Source organism: Indicator indicator, chromosome 19 (genome assembly GCF_027791375.1).
Source record: "Indicator indicator isolate 239-I01 chromosome 19, UM_Iind_1.1, whole genome shotgun sequence".
Classification (NCBI taxonomy): Eukaryota; Metazoa; Chordata; class Aves; order Piciformes; family Indicatoridae; genus Indicator; species Indicator indicator.
This window is the reverse complement of record NC_072028.1, coordinates 5,653,885-5,676,395: the sequence shown is the minus strand read 5'-3', so window position 1 is coordinate 5,676,395 and position 22,511 is coordinate 5,653,885. Positions and strand designations below refer to the sequence as shown.

The 22,511-nt window shown below is 44.4% G+C and overlaps 1 protein-coding gene across 1 annotated transcript in view; it reads right to left on the bottom strand.

The window, feature by feature from the left end:
• The window catches only part of CDH5 (cadherin 5), a 30,933-nt gene extending 14,715 nt beyond the window's left edge, over window positions 1-16,218 (bottom strand). The window contains exons 1-2 of the mRNA XM_054389472.1: window positions 16,187-16,218; window positions 920-1,121 (exon numbers count right to left, since the gene is read on the bottom strand). Of these exons, the coding sequence (XP_054245447.1) occupies window positions 920-1,108 (189 nt within the window). The 5' untranslated portion in view covers window positions 1,109-1,121; window positions 16,187-16,218. The remainder of the gene's footprint in view (window positions 1-919; window positions 1,122-16,186) is intronic.
• Between the last annotated feature and the right edge of the window lie 6,293 nt (window positions 16,219-22,511).

The window sequence follows — 22,511 nt, the reverse complement described above, 5'->3', positions numbered from 1 at the left end:
AGTTTGCCAGCATCAATGCTTGTTATTAATTAAAAACATTATTTTTCTTTCACTTTATGAAACAATTTATTATATGACACTTTGTAAACATAGCATTTTTGGTTTGTATCCAGACTGAGAGAGGTGAACTCTACAATTTTAATGGATGTGCATTTTATAGAATCATAGAATGGTTTTGGTTGGAAAAGACCTCTAAGGTCATCGAGTCCAATCCTCAACATAAGCCTACCAAGGCCATTCAACCATGTCCCCAAGTGCCATGGCCACACATTTCTTGAACACCTCCAGGGATGGAGACTCCACCACCTCCCTGGGCAGCCTGTTCCAATCCCTGACCACTCTTGCAGGAAGGAAAATTTTCCCCATCTCCAACCTAACCCTCCCCTGGCACAATTTCAGGCCATTTCTTCTCCTTCTGTCACCTGAGACTAGGGAGAAGAGACCAACTCCCACCTCACTGCAACCTCCTTTAAAGGAGTTGTGGAGAGCAATAAGGTCTTTCCTCATCCTTCTCTTCTGCAGACTAAACACTCCCAGCTCCCTCAGCTGCTCCTCACCAGCTCTGTTCTTCAGACCCTTCACCAGCTTTTTTGCCCTTCTCTGGACACACTCCTGCAACTCCATGCCTTGTGGTGAGGGGCCCAAAACTGAACCCAGTACTGGAAGTGCAAATGTAGGGTTTTGAAAGAGTCTTGAGCTGCCAGATGAATATTGATCTCCATCAGCTGCCAGCCTGCCCTCCTAACTGTGCCCCTGCATGCCATGCAGGCATTCCTGCACAGTGGATGCTCCGTCCTTGCTGCTTTCTGCAATGGATTTGTATTCTTCAAAAGCAGGAGAATCCCTGGGACATTATTTTTTATTTAGTCATTTGCTGTGTGCATTTCTAATGATTCACTGCTATCAGACTGCTGCTTACCTTGCCAACATGGTGTGGTAGTGGTGTGTCAATCTCCTCTTTGATGTGCATTTGGTTCCATATCCAGTCTCTCTTCAGTCGTTTATGACTGGCACTGTTTGAAGAGAAGGTTTGGGTTGTTTCCTGGCTGTCTTTGTCAGCAAATGCTGGAGTGAGGAACAATGAGAAAAGCAGAATAAGGTGGTTCATCTTCTTCTGTAGCCTAGACAGTGAGATAAAACATGAAAGCTATATAAATAAACTAATAATAACAGAGCACACATAGAAGTGCTAATGGACTTTTCTTCTACAGGAAAGCTTGGTTCCTTAGCATCAAAGTTTGCAATACCAGGTTTCTTCCTTCCATGAAACAGTTTTAACTGAGTGCCAACTAAAACCCAGCAAAAATATTTTCCTGAAATAAAAAGAATGTGCAAGTTTTGAAAGGCAGCTTAAAAGCACCCAGCTGAGCTACCGTAGCTAACCTGAAGAGATGACTGAGTAGCAAAGATCACCCTCTGTGCCTTGGCAGTTTGAAAGTGGTTTAGATGTGGTGCTTAGTGATATGGTTTAGTGGTGAACTTGGCAGAGTAGGATTAGTGATTAGACCTGATGATTTCAAGGGTCTTTGCCAACCTGAATGATTCTGTGTTTCCATGGAATTTGTAGTCTAGCTGCTTGTGGGAATAGGATCCTTGGAAAGCTACACCAGGGCTGAGCCAGAACAATGTTTATGCTAACTCTATTTGAAATTAAATGTTGCAGCTTGACAACCCCAAATGTAATGTTTTGACTTGCCCTGACACAAAATATGCCAAATTTTTTCATATGGAAAATATTGATTTAGAATAAAATCTGGGGGTTTTGGTGGAAAGATGATTTCTGTGAATTTTCCAGTCAGTTCCAATAGAACGTAGCAAATTATCTTACTCGCAGAACCCATTTATTGATTGAATTCCTTGTCTTCTGTAATGTTTGAAGACACAGATAAAGTTCCTTTCTGTTCTCAGGTTTTGCCATCTACAAAATGACAACTTGTGAAATTATTCTCAGCTGAAACCATCCTTTTGCATCATATGTTAACAAACTTTAGGCATGACTTCCATATCAGATGGAGAAGTTATTTTAATGTAGCAAAGCTGATTTGTTTTCTTACTAAATTTCCCCTTCCCAATAGAAAGGACTGTCAAGGAACTTTACCACTCAGATAATCAGACTTTAAATTACACATAAATGACTTTCCATTAGCTTTTAGGAGCTGTCAGCATGCACATCACAAATAAAAGCATTAATTGTGATCGAGAAGTCGACATCACACAGGTTGCTAGATGTGAGATTAAATTAATATTTTCAGCAGGAAGGTGTTGAGATGTTTCCAAAATTACTCTTTGGTAACTAGGCAATCAATGTCATCCCGTGGTGCATCATCACTGTCAGTAAAAAGATTTTATTTACCACAAAATACTGCTTTCCTCTTCTTTTCTGTCTTCTATATTGTTGTACATACACTGAGGAACAGTCCTCCACCTTTGTGATTGCAAGAAATGACTAAAAAGGTGGCTTTGAAGTTGCTTTTTAATAACTAAGCTGTGCTTTATATGTTTTATGGGGTCATCTGAAACTTTTTGGTTTAGCTAGTTGTTTGAATTCTATGCAGTTATTGTCATAGAATCACACAATGGTTTGAGTTGGAATGGACCTTAAAGATCATCCAGTTCTAATCCCTCTCTGGACACCTCCCACCAGCCCAGGTTGCTCAAGGCCTCATCCAACCTGGCTTTGAACACCTCCAGGAGGGGGCATCCGCAACCTCCCTGGGCACCCTGTTCCAGTGTCTCCCCACCCTCATTGTAAAGAATTTCTTCCTAATTTCTAGTCTCAATCTCCCCTCTTGCAGCTCAAAGCCATTCACCCTCACCCTATCACTACAAGCCCTTGTGAAATGTCCTTCCCCAGCTTTCTTGTAGTCCCCTTCAGGTACTGGAAGGCTGCTGCAAGGTCTCCCTTGTTTTGGCTCAGAATATTTTTAGGAAAATGAGTAAGATTAAGTTGTTTTGCTTTTGTTTCTTTGCATACATAACAGACTGCAGCTGGAAACTGAAAGGCATTGCTATGATTCTGTTGTGATGGTGTCAGTCTGTCATTCATAAAATTACAAAACATGATAATTGAAGGAAAGCAGTTGGGTAACTTCAACTAGTCCAGGCTGTGCTACCTGTTTGGAAAAACCAGGCTGTAGTGTTTAGAAAGTCCCTTTCTGTGGTATCTCTGGCACAGTGGAGATCTCCTCTGCCGCTCTGGTGAAGAGGTGAGTTGGGAAAACTGAGGACAATGCTGCCCACTTCACTCCAAGTGATACATTTACAAACATCCTCGCAGACAGCTTTTTAAATTTAAAGAGTCAAATCTCCACTGGAGCATACTGGTCTCAGTCTAATTCTACTTTGTGAAGAGAAATTTGGTCTCTTCGCAGCAGTTTTTTGCTAGTATTTGCCTCTGTTTATTCATGCTCAGTTTACAGCCTCTGTCAAACTCCTCAGGGTACTTCTCTTGCTCTTGCTGAGAAGGAACAGCAACTCTTGGACCTTTGGTGTCCTCAGACAGGGGCACTGCTTATCAGAAATTGAAGGCTCAAATTCCTAACCAGTGCATGGTTATCTGCATAGCAGCTCTGGGGCTGTGGCAGTAGCCTGATAACTCCTGAAGATCCACACAGCAAATTCAAACTCTCCTTTGAAGTCGGTGGCCAGTCCATGTCTCACACTTCAGACCTTGCTTGAAAGCTTGGCCGTTAGTACAGAAGGTGATAGGCTGAATCTTTTTAAATGTATGCACATTTCCTCTGAAACTTCAGCTAGCCCTTCCACTCAGCACCTCCATCGTTGTGTTCTTAGACTTTAAGATAGCTTCCCTTTCTTTAACTCCTCATTAATGAATTCTTGGTAGGTGAATGGCTCCTCTGTGAGTAGTGTGCTGGAGGTTAGTCTGCCTCCTGCTATGCACCTCTGTGCCAAACACAGGCTGAGACAGAAGAGCTTCTTGCAAAAAATGACTTCTGCTTTGTCTTTGGTGCCTTTCAGAATGTCTCATTCTGTTGGAAGGAACACTGCACACTCAAGCACTTTGCATGCTGTCTAGGGACATTTGATATACATTGCTCCACAGGACAGTGTGACTCTGAAAAGACTTCCTCTGTGATACCATGCAAGTTTTGCCTTCAGCAGCTGGAAGTCCATTGCTGTTCAATCTTTAGCTGAATTAATCACCATATTTAAGAGTACCCTTCTTTGGCAGCATGCATAAGCACTTCAGAAGCAGGACCCTGATGAGCAGTAACTGGATAAGGGCACTGTCCTGGTGTGAAGGCCATGTTCCATGGATGTTAGCACTTGACAAGCTGTATTAAATACTCTCTCTGGCCATGCTAGTTTTGCTATGCCAGAGGTAGTAGCAGAAGAGAGATATTCCCATGGCTGAGCAAGAGAATGCATTCCCATGGAGTCAGAGGCAAGAAGGTTTCAGAGGGGTGATGGGGGGAAGGAGAGGAGGAAATAAGGTGCACCCTCCGTGCACCTTATTTAGGGACCTCCGTGGCCACACACTTGCAGAGAAGGGGCCAGCACAGCATGCATGGTGACTGATCCATCCCACGTGTGGCTCCCTCTGGATGCTGCTGTGAGGTCCCACCACTGCTCTACCTTAACATGCAGTCTCCAGTTATACCCCTGTGTCTCCACCAGATTAGACCAGTAAGTCAAACTTCTGTTTCAATTTAAATAGGGACCATAAATGTTCTCTGAAGTTAGCAGGGGAATGGTTTATTCAAATAGCTACGTTTCTTGCTTTGCTCTTAAATTTTCCTTCAGCAAATGATGGGTTTTCCACCAGCATTATTCATTTTATATGTTGAATTATTTCAGCAAATAAGTCTTTGTCTGCAGGGTACTGCAGGCAGTTAACTGAGAAATTCTGCTATTCAGACTGATTTATGGGGCACATGGCTCACACAGTGCAGTTTCTTCTTGCAGATTGGGAGTAGTTATTAAAAAAAATGTCAAGTGGAGATACAGACAATACTGTACTAATTAGAAGTTTGCATTCATGGAATCATAGAATGGATTAGGTTGGAAGAGATGTCAGAGCTCATCTACTCCAACCTCCCCACCATGGGCAGGGACACCTCTTAACTAGACTCAGCTGCTCAAGGCCTCATCCAACCTGGCCTTGGACACCCCCAGGGAACAGGCATCCACAGCCTCCCTGGGCAGCCTATTCCAGAGTCTCACCACCTTCATACTGAAGAACTTCTTCCTAAGATCCAGTCTAACCCTGCTCTCCCTCAGCTTCAAACCATTCCCCCTTGTCCTGTCTCTAGACACCCTCATGTAAAGTCCCTCTGCAGCCTTCCTGTAGGATCCCTTCAGGTATCAGAAAGCAGCTCTAAGGTCCCCCCAGAGTCTTCTCCTCTCCAGGCTGAACAATCCCCAGCTCCTTCAGCCTGTCCTCATGGCAGAGGTGCTCCAGCCCTTGGATCATCTTTGTGGCCCTCCTCTGGACTCTCTCCAACAGCTCTATGTCCTTCTTATGCTGGGGACACCAGAACTGGAGGCAGTATTGGAGGTGGGGGTCTCAGCAGAGCCTCCTCATTCCTCTGAGGAAAGTACTGCAGCTAGACAAAAAGCAATATCCCCTTCAAAAGGTACAGCTGAAGCACAGAGGACTTAGATGCATTTGCCTCCTCCTGACCAGGGTGAGGAGTAACAACAGTCTAGGACTTTGTTCTCCCAATTTCTTCACCTCATAATTAGACAGCATTGCTCTTAGCAGCTTGTGACAAACCCAAAGAAACATGACAGCAAAGCAGTTACCCAGCTGGAATTGTTACCTTCCCTCCAGTTTCAGCTTGGCATCTAAGCTGCAGAACTGTGATCCTCCTTCGCTCCCTTGGGCTTAGAGTGTGAGAAGAGTTGAGGGCACGTAGTGGGGTACAGTGAGAAGGGGAACTAGGGAAGGTCTTCAAACTCTGGTAACATTACTTAAAAAAACGAAGTAAATTGTGCAATGTTTGACTTGGAGCAAGCTTTCTCTCAGTTGCATTTTCAAGCAAAATTTGTTTCAGGAGGTTATTCAGTGTTTCTTTTATTTCTCCTTAAAGCATTCTTGTCACATGTCCTCGGGAGTGTATAATGATTCATTTTGAAGCCAGCCTAGCCTGAGCATGCTGGGCTGCCTTTTCATTTCCAGGTTATTGAGCTGATTTAAATGGGCCCAGTGCCTGACTACCAGGTATTATATTTTTGATTGTCCTTATGTCGATTTTATGCATCTGAGAAGTGGTTTCCACTGATGACTAAACAGTCAGAAGTGCAAATGCCTACCTGAAAACTGAGTATAAAATGACTTTTTATATGCATGGTAGTACCTCCGAGTAAATAGCCACTTTGATGACTACACAATCTGGAGTGCAAATGCCTGCCTGAAAACTGATTATAAAATGACATTTTATACTTGTGATGGTAGCTTTGAATGAAGAGCCACTTCAGCAATATCTTAACTAAACCTGCTACTTAAAAAAACAAGCCCTGCACATCACTCAGCTTTGTGGGAGCACTCCTGAGTGCGTTTGGTGCTGTTCAGGTCTCGGTGTTGATGCTGCAGCACTGTATCAACACAGCTGAGGAGATCACAGAATCAGGGAATGGGAGGGCTTGGAAGGGACCTCTGAGGATCGTTGAGCTGCCCAGTGACAGTGGCCACAAGCTGAAACACAAGAAGTTTCTAGGATGAGAGGGAATGGACTGAAGCTTGAGGAGGGCAGATTTAGACTGGATATTGGGAAGAAATTCTTGACAGTGAGGGTGGGGAGACACTGGAATAGGTTGCCCAGGGAGGTTGTGGAAGCCCCTTCCCTGGAGGTGTTCAAGGTCAGGTTGGATGAGGCCTTGAGCAACCTGGGCTAGTGGAAGGTGTCCCTGGCCATGGCAGGGGGTTGGAACTGGATGATATTTAAGGTCCCTTCCCACCCAAACCATTCTATGGATCTATGAGTCCAGCCCTGCTGGAGGCTGTGTATCATTTAGGGCTTTGGAATTTTTATCTTCCCCCCTTCCCCATCAGAACATAGAATGGTAGGGGTTGAAAGAGACCTTTGGAAGTCATCAAGTCCAACCCCCGTGCCAAGGCAGGGTCACCTAGAAAAGGTCACAGAGGAACACATCCAGGCAGGTTTTGAAAGTCTCCAGAGATGCAGACTCCACAACCTCTCTGGGCATCCTGCTCCAGCATCCTGACTGTAAAGATATTTTTCCTCATGTTGAGGTGGATAATTCAGCACTTAAGGCTTTTTTTCACTTTTGGCTCCTCATACGTTTCCAGGGAAAAAAGTGAATAGTTTTAAACTGAAAGTTCTTTGTGATTTAAGCTCCAAGTTTCTGGTAGTACTACATACACATTAGAGGTTCATTGTCCAGCAGAAAGCAGGCACTCAAACTGCTCTCCCAGGCTTTCTGTCATCTCAGATACAGAACTGGCTGAAAATGGAGGAGGCAAGCACTAGTTTGGTGCCTTTTCTACACCCCTGCTGGCATTTTAGCAAGTGATCTGCTGAGCCCATGCTTGAAGTGCTGCACTAAATACTGAGAGAAGGACACATGGAAAGGCTGAGTATGAACTGAAAACAAATTTTGAATGGAAGCTTGTTTGTGAGTAAGTTACAAAGCCAATTTGTGACACTATTTCATAAAAAAGAAACATTGACATGAACAGAGGATTTTGGCTTTCCCTTAGCTGTTGACAGCATGGCCAACATTGAGCTTAAGGTCATAAGCTATTCTTCTTTAGCTTTTTACAGCTTCTGAGCTTTGGGAGCACAAATATGAGGGCTGAATAACTGTTAGGGGGCAGGAGTGTTTTGGTGTTTAGTCAGGATGCTCAAACCCACAAGCTGTGCTCTGTTGATTTACAGAACTCTGGACTTTGAAAGCAGCATCCTCACAGCACCTATGACTAGTATGATTTATTTGCTTTACAGATGTTGCAGGGGTGAAACTAGCAATTCAATAGCAAAAAACTTGTTCTTGGCTGTGTCTTTGGATGACAGTTGCCAAGTGCTGTTGAAGTCTCAGCTATTTTGGGGGGTTAACTTTGCATTAAATACAGCCCTTCTGAGTTGAATAGAATGGGTGGGGTGAAGCCTGCATGCATAGTTTGGAACTGCAGACATGTTCCCCTGTGGATTCTTTGTCCAACAGGAAAATGACTCCTTCCCAGATTAATTATTGATAAGGATAGATGCTGACAACAGGGATGGAGTGCCAGTGTTGAAGACAGGCAAGGAACTCATTCTCTTCCTTGTATCCAGAAAGTAGTTTCAGGGCTGATCCTGCAGTCAGGTGTGCTCACTGACTTTGAGGAAGAAGGAGGCTCTGGCAGGCTGAGTGGCATATTTATGTGGCTGTCCATCCAGCTTCTTGCTTGCTTGCTCTGAGCCAATTTCCTTTTGCTTAGCCCATGGGCAGGGACACCTTCCACTAGCCCAGGCTGCTCAAGGCCTCATCCAACCTGGCCTTGAACACCTCCCTTGGACCACAACTCTCCTTGGGACCACAACCCTCCCCAGGGAAGCCTGTTCCAGTGTCTCACCATTCTTACTGTGTCCCATCCCAGTGCAGAAGTGGAATGGTTTGGGTATATTGGAGGTGTTTGTGATCACTACAAAGATTTCTCAAGCGTCTGTAACCAGAAGCCTGGCGTCCTACACAAAGTTGTGTGCACCTTTCCAAACTGAGCTCTTCTGCTGTGGCCTCTGGTTGGCTCTGCTGCACACAGAGCTGCCACTGAATGTTTAGGAGTTTGGCCAAGCTGAAACAAAACAAGGTAGACTACAAGAATAATGTGGTTTAGAGCTTTTCCCACTTGCCCTTTGCTTCTAGATAAAACCTTCGTATCAGAGAGGTTTCTAGCAGAGAGCTTCAGCTGAGGAGTTTTGATGAAGGACAAGTCCCCATCCTTTGAGGAACTGCTTGCAATAAATATGATTTTTTTTAAATTTTTCTTTTTTTTTTAAGCACAATGGAGCTACGTTTACAGGAGATAAGTTTTTTTTTTTTTTTTTTTGACATTTTCCTTCAACCAAAGCTCAAGAGCAAAGGTATCTGTCTTGAACACAAGCATCATGAACAGGTCACAGTAATTGATATTTACTGTGCTAACAGTCGTCTGAAGCAGAGGAACCGTGTCTAGCTGGCTGTGTGCTCTGGCTCCTTTGCCCAGGTGATTCTACTGGGTAACTGAATGCATCAGTATCTCCTCTGAACATTCATGTTGTGGCAGATAAGGAAAGCATTTCCACATACACAGATCTCTGGTTTTCTGACTGGGCAAGAGGCTGAAATCCCAGGGTGTGTCTGGATCTATTTTGTTTTGCAATTAGTATTCAGTTCTTTTCTCCCTTTTAAAAATGTCTGATTCAAATGTCAGTTCATTCTTCTCTATTTCCTGCCCTTATTCAACTAGACTTCCAGACCAGGCTTAATTAACTCTAAGACCTTTGCTGCCCACCCCTATAGTTAGTCTTTTCCTGGACCATTTCCATTGTTTTGATCTCCATGTGTTGTGAGATGATACAAATGATATTATTATTGCTCTTATGAATTTACAATGAGCCTTTCAATGTTTTTTGCTTACTTAAATCCAAATAAAAACTGGGGAAGCAAATTTCCAGCTTACCATGCTGATAAAGGGTGGGGGGAGGGGTGGGGTGAGAAGGGGACCTCAGGCAGAGAGAAACTTTGAAAGATGAGGGAAGCTCTTGTGTTTCATGACTTTTTTTTAGAGCTAGACGTCTTTCTGCCTGGAAATGTTTCCATATGGGAGTGACTGTGATTTGACACAGTGTAGTGTTGTGTTTTGCTCCATTATCTCTGTGCTGTCTTGAGCAGGTAGTTAGTCTGATGAATTTTACAAGCCCAGTGGCAGAGGCACGAGGGAACCCACACCCAAGGAGAGCCTGGTGCACAAAGCAGATAGCAAATGGTCAGTTTAACATGTAAGAGGAGTGATCCCCTTTCAGGGCAGGCCCTGCTTTTCTTTTCATGTGGTAAGATTGCTTTGTGGAAGTGATACATGTAAGAGATGGGGGCTTTCAGCTAGCTGAGTGGAGAACACTTCTGCTCACAGGTCTGCTCAAGCCAGTACCCAGCATCTAGGCTGGTGGCTGCTGCTGCTGCCTGCCCTGCTGGGGCTCAGTGCAGTGAGCACAGGTGGGGAGCAGCCTGCAGCCCCCTGGGAGCTGACAGCTTTAAAGTAACCTCACGGTTTGGGAAGTTCTTCACAGCAGTGCTGCACTTGTGGGTTTGCTGCCTGGATCCAAAACACAGCTGGAGATCTTTCTTAAGCTGGAGGGGGATTTTTTTCCTCCTTAGTCAGTGGCTGTATAAGTGGAACATTTATTTCTCCCACAGCTCATGTTTTAATCACAGCCACTGAAGCCCCTTTTCTTGTGGGAAGGAAGCCTTCCTCTTCAGTTAAGGAAGCCAAAGATCAATCCATATAAGGCAGGTGATAGAGCTCACGATCTCACAGCAGGAAAATGATGCAATCTATTCCAAAGAGAAACGTGCCCCTTTCTTCTTGTGTGAAACTGAAGTCATCTTCAAATGCACTTACTGGAAGATTCAGTATCTATTCCAATCCTAAACTTCCACCAGGGCAGCTACTGGCAAACCCAGTGTACAAAGCAGCTCTGTTTGTTAAACGGTGCTGCAGATGACAGAGCTCTGCAGTAGCTTTGTCACTATCCCGTCCACCTTTCTGTCTTTGTAAAACCAACCCAGCACAAAAAGCATTTATTTTTCCCCTGTGCCCTCTGCTTTCTGCCCTCCCTTCTGAATTTCTGTGCTGGCTCCACATTTTAAGTGGGGTGCACTGGTGGTTTGGGTGATTCTAACACATGCAGAGCACAGCAATATTTGTTGGGTTTAATGGCAGTCTAAAAACAATACTGAGCAAATAAACACTGTGTGACATTTTGTTGTAGGTTTGGATTCACTGATTATATGGTGGAAAGTCTGATACCTCATTAGTGGTATTAATTGGCTGCACTAAGCCTAACATAATTAACCTGCTCTCTTGCAGACAGATCATATGTATCTGAAAGATAATGACAATAAATCCAATAAGATAATGAAAATCTCCTCTGAATTCAGGTCTAGACCTGGAGGTAGGGGTTTCCCACAAAGAGAATGGAGAAGCTAACCTAAAACTGGCAATGGAGGTTCTGCCAGTGAAGCTGAACCCATCACAGGAACAATTCCCATCAATGGCAGGATTTCCTATCATTTGCAGGAGAGCAGCATTAGGCCTTTAGTCTCCTCAAGCAGCATGTTTTAAGGTAGACTTTCCACTCCTAGAGGATTTCCACCACACAAATTCATAGCAGATAGCATCGTAAAAGGAAGGGGAAGAGGAAGACTGATCCTACCAAAGCATTGCTTAGATGTGTAGACAAAGACAGGAGAAGGAGCTCAACTGTATCCTCCAGACACACTGTGGCAATGGAATTTCCCTTTAACAATGTCATACACAATGAGGAGAAGGGTCTGTGTGTGCTGCAGATAACCCACCTTGCACCCTGTGAACTTCCCCAGGTGTCAGAAGGACCATTCCAGATGTTGCTAGTGGGCTTGAGAAGAGAGCAAAATGCAGAGAAATAGATGACTTCAGCTGGGACAGAGCCAGATGGGCTGCTGCTAATCTGTGGAGACTGATGGTGGGCTTTTAAAACCAATGTGTGATGGAAACAGGGAGCTCTTTCTCCTTAGTTTTGGCAGAAGAGAGTGGTGAAATCCCACAGGAACAGGAGGGGTTTTGTGACAGCAAGACAGGGACAATAAAACTGACCTCTCTGGATTTTGAAAACTAAAGAATTGTAAACATAACTGCTTTTGGCCCATCTGGAACTTGCATTTCAGGTAATGTCAGTCTCAGAAGTATGTTACAGAGAATTTACTTAAAATATTCAGCAAAATCCTATATTCAAACTATATCTAGTTCATGTATCTAGTTCCATAGAATCATAAAATAATTAAGGTTGGAAAAGCCCTCTAAGATCATTGAGTTCAACCTTCAACCCAACACCACCATGGCTGTTGAACCGTACCCCCAAGTGCCATGTCCACATGTTTCTTGAACACCTCCAGGGATGGGGACTCTACCACCTCTCTGGGCAGCTTGTTCCAATCCCTGGCCACTCTAGCACCAAAGAAATGTTTCCTAATATCCAACCTAAACCTGCTCTGGTGCAGCTTGAGGCCATTACTTCTTGTCCTGTCATTAGTTACTTGGGAGAAGAGGCCAACATCAGCCTCGCTCCATCCTCCTTTCAGGAAGCAATAGAGACAGTGCTTACTGACACACTTGACATTCAGATGCATGTTCAGAGAAGATGAGTGAAGCTCAGGTTCTCATTAGATGACAGGGCTGGGTTGTATTCTGGCACTGAAGACCTGCAGTCAGATTCTTCACAGTTTTTAATTCATTTGGTTATGTTTCAAGACCAAACTTACTGCGGAATCAGGAGGTAGGTGGCACATGCCTTGCTGAGTGGTGTGTATTCATTTTCCATGTCATTGTTCCCAGTTCTGTTGGTGACATTCCCTGGTTTGCAGTGGGCTCTGTACTTGCACTAAGGAGAGACCCTGGAGCAGGATGCCTGCAAGTTTCTTGGCAGCAAAAATCGTGGCTTCTGATCATGAATGTGGCAGCAGAGTGTTGTCTGCTCTCTGTGTTTGCAGTAGAGATATGCCTGCAGAGGCCCTTCAAATGGAAGTCTGCAGCTGGATCAGGCAAACTCTCAACTATCCAGCTCTGGATTTGCTGGGGTTCTAGTTCTCCTAGTTCAAATTCTGATCAGCTCTTCAAAGTCATGTGTGGGGAAATGTTTTACGTTAGTGCTTGTGAGCTGGGCACCTCTCTGTCCCAGTAAATCTTCAGCTGACATAAACAATCACTGTCTACTGTGTTCTGTGGTAGAAGGGAAACCAGTCCTGTCAGGGATAAACTTTGATGGATTTTTGATTTGTAAACCCAGAAGGATAACAAAGGGGAAAACATTTGTTTGTTTGTTTGACTGATTTTTTTAATACACCAAAATATTTTCATGGCCAGCAAATTTCTCACAAGGACAGAGAACCTCTTATTTTCCTTTTGACACTAACATTTGGACCTCTGAATTAAACTTCTAGAACGTAAGCAAATCCCAGACTTATGAACACCTGATAAAAATAACCAGGAAGGTTCCTTACAGAAAGGAAGATGCTAGAAACAATCAGTTACCTCTATTCTGTAAACCACTGCTTTTTAAGAAAATATAAAGTATTAGCTGACCTGATTTTGTAGTTCTGTAGGCAAACACCCTGACAAGGAAAAAGGATTTTAAAAACAGGGTTTCTATTTTTCACTGGAAATATTAATTGAAGTAATTGATTGATAGGTGCACAGTGAAGTTCTTTGTTCCATAAGTGCCATAAATGAGAGGAACTTCTAAGCCAGCCCCAGTGCTTTGTACCTGTATCCTGTTTTCAGTTGTTTCTCTCAAGAGAGGCAGGATGTGAGGCAAAGCTGGCAACAAACCTGTTAACTGTTTGGACAGAACGTGCTACAGAGATGCTGAATGGAACTGGAATGTCTCTCTTGTGAGGAAAGACTGAGAGAATTTGGGCTGGAAAGTCTGAATTTAGTCTGGAAAGGATCAGCCTGAATCACACAATGTTAGGGGTTGCAGGTCATCCATTCCAACCCCCCTGCCAAAGCAGGACCACCTAGGGCAGGTTGCACAGGAATGCATCCAGGTGGGTTTTGAAAGTCTTCAGAGATGGAGACTCCACAATCTCTCTGAGCAACCTGCTCCAGGGCTCCAGCACCCTCACCACAAAGAAGTGACTCCTCGTGTTCAGGTTGAACCTCCTGTGTTCCAGCTTGTACCCATTGTTCCTTGTCCTATCACTGGGCACCACTGAAAAGAGCCTGGCCCCTTCATCTTGACACCCACCCCTCAGATATTTATAGACATTGATAAGATCCTCTCTCAGCCTTCTCTTCTCCAAAGAAAGCAGCCCCAGGTCTCCCAGACTGAGGAGCATCTCATCAATGCTGATCAATACTTCACGGGTGGGTGTCAGGAGGATGGGACCAGTCTGTTTCCAGTGATGCCCAGTGGCAGGGCAAGGGGTAACAGGCACAACTGTGAATGTAGGAGGTTCCATCTAAACATGAGGAGGAACTTCTTTAATTTAAGGGTGCTGGAGCCCTGGAGCAGGCTGCCCAGAGAGGTTGTGGAGTCACCATCACTGAAGACATTCCAAACCTGCCTGGATGTGTTCCTGTATGACCTTCTCTAGGTGACTCTGCCTTGGCAGGGAAGTTGGACTGAATGATCCCTAGATGTCCTTTGCAACCCCTACCATTCTGTGATACTGTACAAGGCTGCCTCTTTAGCACTGAGCCCTGCATTTAATGCTCTGCAAGCTGCAGATTGCTGAGTGACTTGTAGCTATTTCATTTGTTTTCAAATGTTTAAGGAACAGTTTTTATGCTCTTATGGTAAAGTGCAAAGCTTTGGGAAATTCTTCTTGTTGCACTGCAGTGCAGATACAGCACTCTGAAAAACAAAGCCCAGGTTTGTGGGCAAGGCAGTGATTTGTTAATTGTGTTTATCTCTTGCTTTCAAATTAATTTGTTTTATTGGCTGTGAATTCCCATTCTTCTCTGTAGCATACTGGATCATTCTAAGGCTTTCATATCCTGGATTAATCCTGTGTCCTTTTCTCCTGTTGGTCACCCTTTATTTAAGGATAAAAAGTACCTCCTGGAGGTACCAGAAATAAATTGCAAGTCAGCATTTCTGTGATTTGTTTCTGCTATACTGGTTGTTGTTACAAGGCACAAATTAACCTCAGATGAGAAGCTTTTGTAAATCATTGAAGCATCCTTGCTTTTGTCTCCTGTTTGTTTCCTGCATGAACATCTATAACGCTGTGTGCTTTTACAAATGCTGATGTCATGATTTATAATCAGGAGAGGCAGGCACGCATTGATTAACTGCACCTTTGTTAACTGCAGTAGCAACCAACTTTGAATGTTTGCAGCAGCTAAGAATGGAGCAGATTTTCTTACAGAAATTCATCTTCTTCCATACTTCCCCCCCCACCCCCCTTGCATTTCTTTCTTTCCTTTATCTTTATTACAGTGTGACAACCAGCACAGCAAGGTGCTGCTGTGCAGGCTGACAGCTCTGCTATTGCAGGATAGAGTTCTTACAGAAAAAGCAGTATCACTTCATCTCTTATGCATAAATGCTTTGTCTCTGCAAGCTATACAGCAAACTTGTTAGCTCTAGGGACTTGCTACACAATCTTTAGGATAAGATAAAAGCTTTTTAACCAACTTCTTGTATCAAGCCACTGCTCATAAAACACCTCGTCAAGAAAGAAAAGGCTTCTTTTTGGACCGCTGAGATCAAGAAACTTCTGAAGTCATAATTGCTGCTCTTTTAGAGCAAGGGGATGTAAAACCTGGTGGTCCAGGGTTAGGCTGCCAAAGTACCTGAGCCACTTTAAACTTGAGATGTAAGAGACAAAGTCACCGATGTGCTTATGTAAACTGTCCTCTAAGTCTGGAACAGATTTCGTAGCAGGAGAGATGCACACAAGCTGGTTGCTATACATTGTGGCTTTCACCTCCTCCTGGCACTGGGCTCAAGAAAGCCACAGCTCCTTAAAGACAGATACCAAGGCAGCCCCTGCTTTGATCAAACACTGGTCCAAGCACACCTCATGCACCTGCCCATCAGAGCAGCACTAAGCCTGTACCTTCCCACACTGCAAGTGAAATTCCTGCCTAAAGGCTTTAGAGGTGCAACCTGCAGTATTTCTGTCCCTTTTCCATTGTGAGTGAGCAGCCACAACATAATCTAAATAGTAGAAAACAAGACTACTAAAAAGCATAAAATGGCTCTTCCTTTAAACAATCTGGGAATGTACAGCCCAAGAAAGCCAGAGAGTGGCTCCCTTCCAGTGTCAATTGCAAACAGTTCTGTTTTCTCTGCACTAAAATCGGCTTAATTGCCATCAATGTTAGGCCCAGATGATTCTGTGGATATGTATAAAATTCATAGCCTGTCTGTTCACATTTCTTAAGTTAAGACATTAGAAGAGATTTTTTTTTTTTAACTAAAAAGCCTTTGAAATGAACTTCATAGGTGAAAGACAGCAAATAACCATTCACCCTTACCTGAGCCAGAGCCGGCAGAGCGTCGGTTTGTTCCCAAGTCAGGCAAACTGAAATCAACAGTATCCCAAAATGTTAAGCAGGAGACAGAAAATGAAGATCAAATAGAAAAATCCACTTCACTTTTCATTAAGCAATACTGGGAGTGTTCAGCTCTTCAGTCTCCAAGGTTTTCCAGCTGGGAGTCAACCTTTTCCCATCCTGCATCCCGGCATCCTGTTATTGTTCCAAGTCTTAGTAATACAGTTAGAAAAGGGAGTGGAGGAAACAAGATAAACTTAGCCTTATTATTGCTATACCAACTTATTTGTTGCTGGCTCTAATGAAGGAGCTGAATAAAAGGAAATTGGCTGGGAGAGAAACACAAAAGTTGGTATGTTACTTAGTGTCGCTTCAGAGAGAGTTTTAGGAGTTGGCAAACATCTGAATGGGACTTTAAATAGTGTCTGATATTTGATCAGCACAGAATCTGCCTGTTTTGCACAAACAGGATTTTCAAAGCAGTTTGGAGATGTCCTATCTATAAGCATTTTTATACCTGCAAGCAAAAATAAGTTGGACCCCTCATATGAATGAGATCAGGTTCCTGCTAAGCTTCGTCAGTGCTGGCTGCAAAAATGAAATTTAACAGGATCTTTCCAAGGTAAAATTATAACCTCAGAAGCAAGATGGTGTAAGTGGGCTTTTCAGAAGGAGAAAATGTTTGTAACACCGTGAGGGGGCTTAGTTTTCAGTCTTGATATCACTCAGGGCAGATATAGCATCTGTGGTCATTGCTGAGGCTGCCTTGCTGGGCAGTGGTAGCCTGGGGAAGGCTCACCAAAGCCCAGGCACGAGTGCCTCTGGTACTGTTGCCCACATCGAACTTAAATCAGAACATTGCTGACAGAGTCCAACCTGATGAGTCAGTGGTTTTGTCACAGCCTAGCCAAACTCTTCTGTGGGGCTGTGATGCATTCTTCAGTGCAACCTGCTGTTTTCTGACCCTCACCTGCATGCTAAAACTGAATGCAAGCAAAGGTGTTTCCCTGGCCTTGCAGAGGAGTGTTTTTACTAAGTAATGCAGAAAATCTGAGACGTGCGGAACCTAACTCAAAACTCCCTTGGTTTGGAACCAGTTATAATAAATGTAGTCAAATGTCCAATGTATCTGAAGCAGGACTTTCAATAATAATGTTCCCCAATTAAATACTTTCTTGCCTCTATTTGTCACCACAGTCTAGCACAGGTGATGGCACTGATTTCCTGGCTGCTAGAAGGCTGAGGCTGGTTAGACTGTTAAACATTTTAATGATGCACAGCAGCAAAGATGCAAAGATGAGTGGCTTTAAAAAAAAAAAAAAGAAATTATATATGTTAATTTTTCAGCAAAGTAAAGCAACTAATGAGGGGCCATTTCTCAAAGGCTTGTGTAAGGAGACCAACTTGAGTGAAGTCCCCCTACGAGAGAAGCTGTTCCTGTGCCATTGCTGAGAGGAGAGCAGGGAGGATGTTGATAGGGGTTTTCCAGGGAACTGGCAGTTATCTGGTAGGATGCAGCTCAGTGATAATCTGGAGCCCACAGCAGACAACAGCCCCAGAGATGATTTACATTTGCAGATTACTTCAACTGCATTTCCAACCGTTGGGGAGCCTTTGATGTCCATAGCTGTGGAGTTGGGAGTGAGCATGCTGTTGAGCTCATCTAAACAAGGAAGGGGAGAGGGAGCCCTTCACTCCACTGCTAAGAAAAGGGAAAGACAAAACCTCTGTGTTCTCTATACATGCCCTAAGGCAACAGACCTGGAGTATCAAAGTCTGTTTAGATGCCTGCTAAATACCTGAAGAAAAGTCCAAGGAAAGAGAAGAGAAAGTTTCTCAAGGCATTTTCAGCATGCTCTGTTTCAGAGTCACTGAAAACCACTTGTAAGCTTTGAGGAAGATGCTTTCATTTTTGTTTAGGAACCTGATTTAGTATCTCAACACCTTCCACATTATGCTTTACAGATTCCATCACTGCTGAATGTATTCTTTAAGCCTTCCTTCTGGCTGTGAGAAAATGTCCGTAAAGAACCTGGGAGTATTTAGTGTGGACAAGAGGAGGCAGAGGGGAGACCTCATTGCTCTCTACAACTCCCTGAAAGGAGATTGTAGTGAGGTGAGGCTGATCTCTTCTCCCTAGTATCAGGTGATAGAATGAGAGGAAATGGTCTGAAATTGTGCCAGGGGAGCTTTAGGTTGGACATGAGGACGAATTTCTTTGCTGCAAGAGTGGTCAGGGATTGGAACAGGCTGCCCAGGGAAATGGTGCAGTCACCATCCCTGGAGGTGTTCAAGAAAAGTGTGGATATGGCACCTTGGGACATGGTTTAATGGCCATGGTGGTGTTGGGTTGATGGTTGGACTCAATGATCTAAGAGATCATTTCCAACCCAAACAATTCCACAATTCTGTGATTCTTTTGACAATAGCTTTTGGTTACATCTCATTTCAGATTTCACTGTAGTGCTTGTTTGCTGTCCCATCTGTGAAGTTCTCCTCAAAGAATTAATGGAAACCAGAGCTGTAGGAACATGTCCATTGCTTTCCTAACTCACATGAAGTGCAGCCAAATTGATAAAACAGCTCATGCCTTTCTGTGAGTGAACATGGATTTTCTTCTTTTCTTTCCAACCAAACCTAGTTATGGTGAAGTTCCACATGGTTAACAAGCCCTTCTTAATAAGCACAGCCATCAAATCCAGTGACAGCTATTGACACAGCTGCAGCTCAGGATGTTTGTATTTCTCAAAAAGTCATCCTAATAGTTGACTCTCACTGGAGAAGGGCTTTACACTTGGCAGCAGAGCTAAGAATGCCTTTGTAACAGTTCATACAAGTTAGACCTAGCAGTCTGGCTTGCTAACAGCAGCATGTTACAGGCACAGTGCAAGGGAAGGTCTGCCAAGACTGAAATCTAGTCACAGCAGCACTCCTTGTGTCAGGGCTTTTATGACCACCTACGAACTATGGTAGGTCAGAGCAGAAGCTTTCCTTCAGTTATTGAAACAAACCTGAACCACTAATTTTGAACAGCTGAGGCCATCACTGTAAAGCCTCTCCCGTTTGCAGTGTGCAGTAGTTTCTGCCTCTTGTCTGCAGCCTCTCTGGAAGAAGCTTTCCTTGAAGTTTAAAAGCCGCAGGTTAGTGTGCTCCACGTGGGAAGCACAATCTCTGCAGAACATTGTTGTTATTCCTGGGACTTTTAATCAGGGCAGTGCAGTGCTTTTAGTCATTTCCACTCGGTAACTGTTTTCCTTTCCGTCATAGATTGAGGTGCACATCCTGGAGCGAGTCTGACTCAGCTTCCTTTTGTCAGGTTTGTTAAAGTGAAGAACGTGGCTCTGAATTTATTTTTTATTATAAGGTGCATTTAAATAACTGCTGAGGAATTTTAGTTGAAGCTGGTGGAATTGGGTGTTTGTGATAGCATTTTTGAGAAGTGTTTTCTAGAGTACTGTTATTAGAGAATCAAAGAACGGTTTGGGTTGGAAAGGTCCTTTAAAGGTCATCTAGTCCAAGCTCCCTGTGGTGAGCAGGGAGGCTCTTTAAAGCTCTTTATCTAGATCAGGTTGCTCAGGCTGTACCATGCACATTTCATTAAAGTGGATCCCTCATGGAGGGTTACATTCTGTGCTCCTTAATCAGGCAAATCTCTTATCATATAGGAGACCTCTGGCTGCATAAAGACTGGTGACTGCAGGATTTCCTTCTGAAATGCTTAGCAGGGAATGATCCCAAATGGTCTTTTTTCCTTGTTTGGAAATTGCAGGCAAAACTAGCTGGTAGAAAATACATCCATGTTGTATTGAAACTCTGTAGCACTCTGAGCAGGAGCTGTGGAATCAAACTGCCTCATCACTGAACTGAAAGAGAGGACTCGTGGCTCCCTTGGATTTGTTTGTTGAAAACACAATCCCCAGGGATTTCAGCAAGCAAGCCTGCACACTGACCTTGCTATGGGATGGGAGTTTGAAGAGCAAGTCTAATGCTGCAGAGGTATGAAGCTGGTCAGATTTTTTTCAGAAATTATTTGGATTAAAAAAAAAATCTTGAGCACCCCCAAAACATATCTGCTATGTCCCTTCAAATAGAAACCAAACCACCACAATTTCCTCTTCTGCCACTTGAACAAAACTGATGAGATTTGTTACCTTTCATTCACTAACACTGCTGATTGCCTGTAGACATTTATATATCACACAGCTTTCAACTCTGACCAGTCATGTGAATGGGAAGCTGATGTTTGGATGTAGAGAGTTTCCTTCTCTCTGTTATGCCAGGTCTGAAATGAGAGGGATAACATCCCTCTGAAATTTTGGCACAGTTTGCAGTGCAAACATTCTTTGTGTGTGGCACTAATGTCCAAAATAAACAGAGCCAGAGTCTGCAGTAGGTGATGGAGGGTAGTGCTGTGGAGCTGCTGGGGAAGGAGGAACTGGAGAGGTTTCCCTCTGAGAGCTTGTGGACACTGTGCTCATGTCTTGTGTGCCGTCATTCCTCACTCCATAAGGGATGCAGCGTGTCAGGAGTAGGGATCTGCAGAGAAGCAGGGCTTAGGCCTCCTCTCTTTCCTTCCTGCACTATTTACATAACTGATACACCCATCCTGATCCTGGCTTTCATGTCATGTTCTCCTCATTAACAGGTCAGAAGTTGCCAGCTGCACACTCCTGGCTTCAGTGCTGGGATGACCAAGGGTGGTGGCTCTTGGTCCCTGCTCTCAGCAACACTGGCTCTTGGACTTGTTTGGAAGAAACAAGTCTGCCAGAAAGCTCTAAACCACAGGACTGTAGATAAACTTAAAAAAAAAAAAAAAAAGTTGAAATAATGTTGGGTTTTCTTCTGAAAAAAGATTGAAACTTAGGGTTTTTTTTGGCTTCTTACTGTTCTGTGAGAGCCTCAGGGGAGAGGAAATCAAATTACTGCTGGAACTGCAAGCTACACACCATATAACCATTCCAGACACTGGGGAGGTGGCACCCCAAAAGCTGCAGCAGTCTTGCTGAGATTCATGTGGCTAATGAAGGGGCAGAGAAGCTTTATTTTGAGAGTGAGATTTTACAGGTTTGGGTTGAAGAGAGCAAGATGCAACAAAAAGCAGGTCACAGGGTGGGAGCTGGAGGAGGGTGCCATTCACCTCAGTGTCTTTCCCATCACTGGTGCACCCTATCCACTTGTAAAGTTGCCAGAGGTTTGTGTCTCACTGGTGCTTTGTTCCATGCTAGATGACTCTGGAAATAAACAAGTTCCTGGCAGGGACGTGAGATGAAAAGAGCTACAAAGCTTCTGAGGGGACTGGAACATCTCTGTGACAAGGAAAGACTGAGAGAACTGGGGCTTTTTTGTCTGGAAAAGAGCAGACTGAGGGGCATCTCATCAGTGCTGACCGATACTTCAAGGGTGGGTGTCAGGAGGATGGAACCAGTCTGTTTGCAGTGGTGCCCAGTGACAGGACAAGGGGTAATAGGCACAAACTTGAACACAAGAAGTTCCATCTAAACATGAGGAGGAACTTTAATTTAAGGGTGCTAGAGCCCTGGAGCAGGCTGCCCAGAGAGGTGGTGGAGTCTCCATCTCTGGAAACTTTCCAAACCCACCTGGATGTGTTCCTGTATGGCCTTCTCTAGGTGACCCTGCCTTGGCAGGGGAAGTTGGACTGGATGATCTCCAGAAGTCCTTTCCAACCCCTACCATTCTGTGATTAATATCTTAATTACATTCCTTGATGCCACTTGAAGTCTCCAGAATTGCCTTTTATCTTGTCACACTGGACTGCTGGCACTCCAGGTGATGTCAGCCCCATGCATGAAGCCATGCATTGATGTTAGTCTCCTGCAGCAGGTCACAGAATCACCCACTGGCAGGGGTCACAGATCATCCCTCCCTCTGCTTTCATCACACCGGGGTGGGCAGGAGCACTCTGCTGCTGTGCCTGGAGCATCCTCCAGCAGTACTTGATGTGCCCTGTGAAGGCAGATGCCCACACTCATGCCCACACACCTATGCACATTCAGATGCTCTCTTGCTGCTGGGTGGCCATGGGCCCTCTTGCAGCACAATGTGCCAGCCCCAGCTGGTTGGCAGCTCACAGTTGGGGCTGGCCAGATCTCTCTGGCATATGGTTTCCTGGAGTGGGAGAGAGGTTGTGCCACCCTGCTATCGATGTGTGAGATGCCAGGCAGGGGATGCAGAAGCACAAGGCTTGGGGTCCAGGCTCTGCTGCACGGCACAGAGTGGGTGTGAGACTCCCAGGGCTCTGTGACAGATCAGCTGGACCCAGGCTGCGGTTCGCTGCCACCCGTTTCCC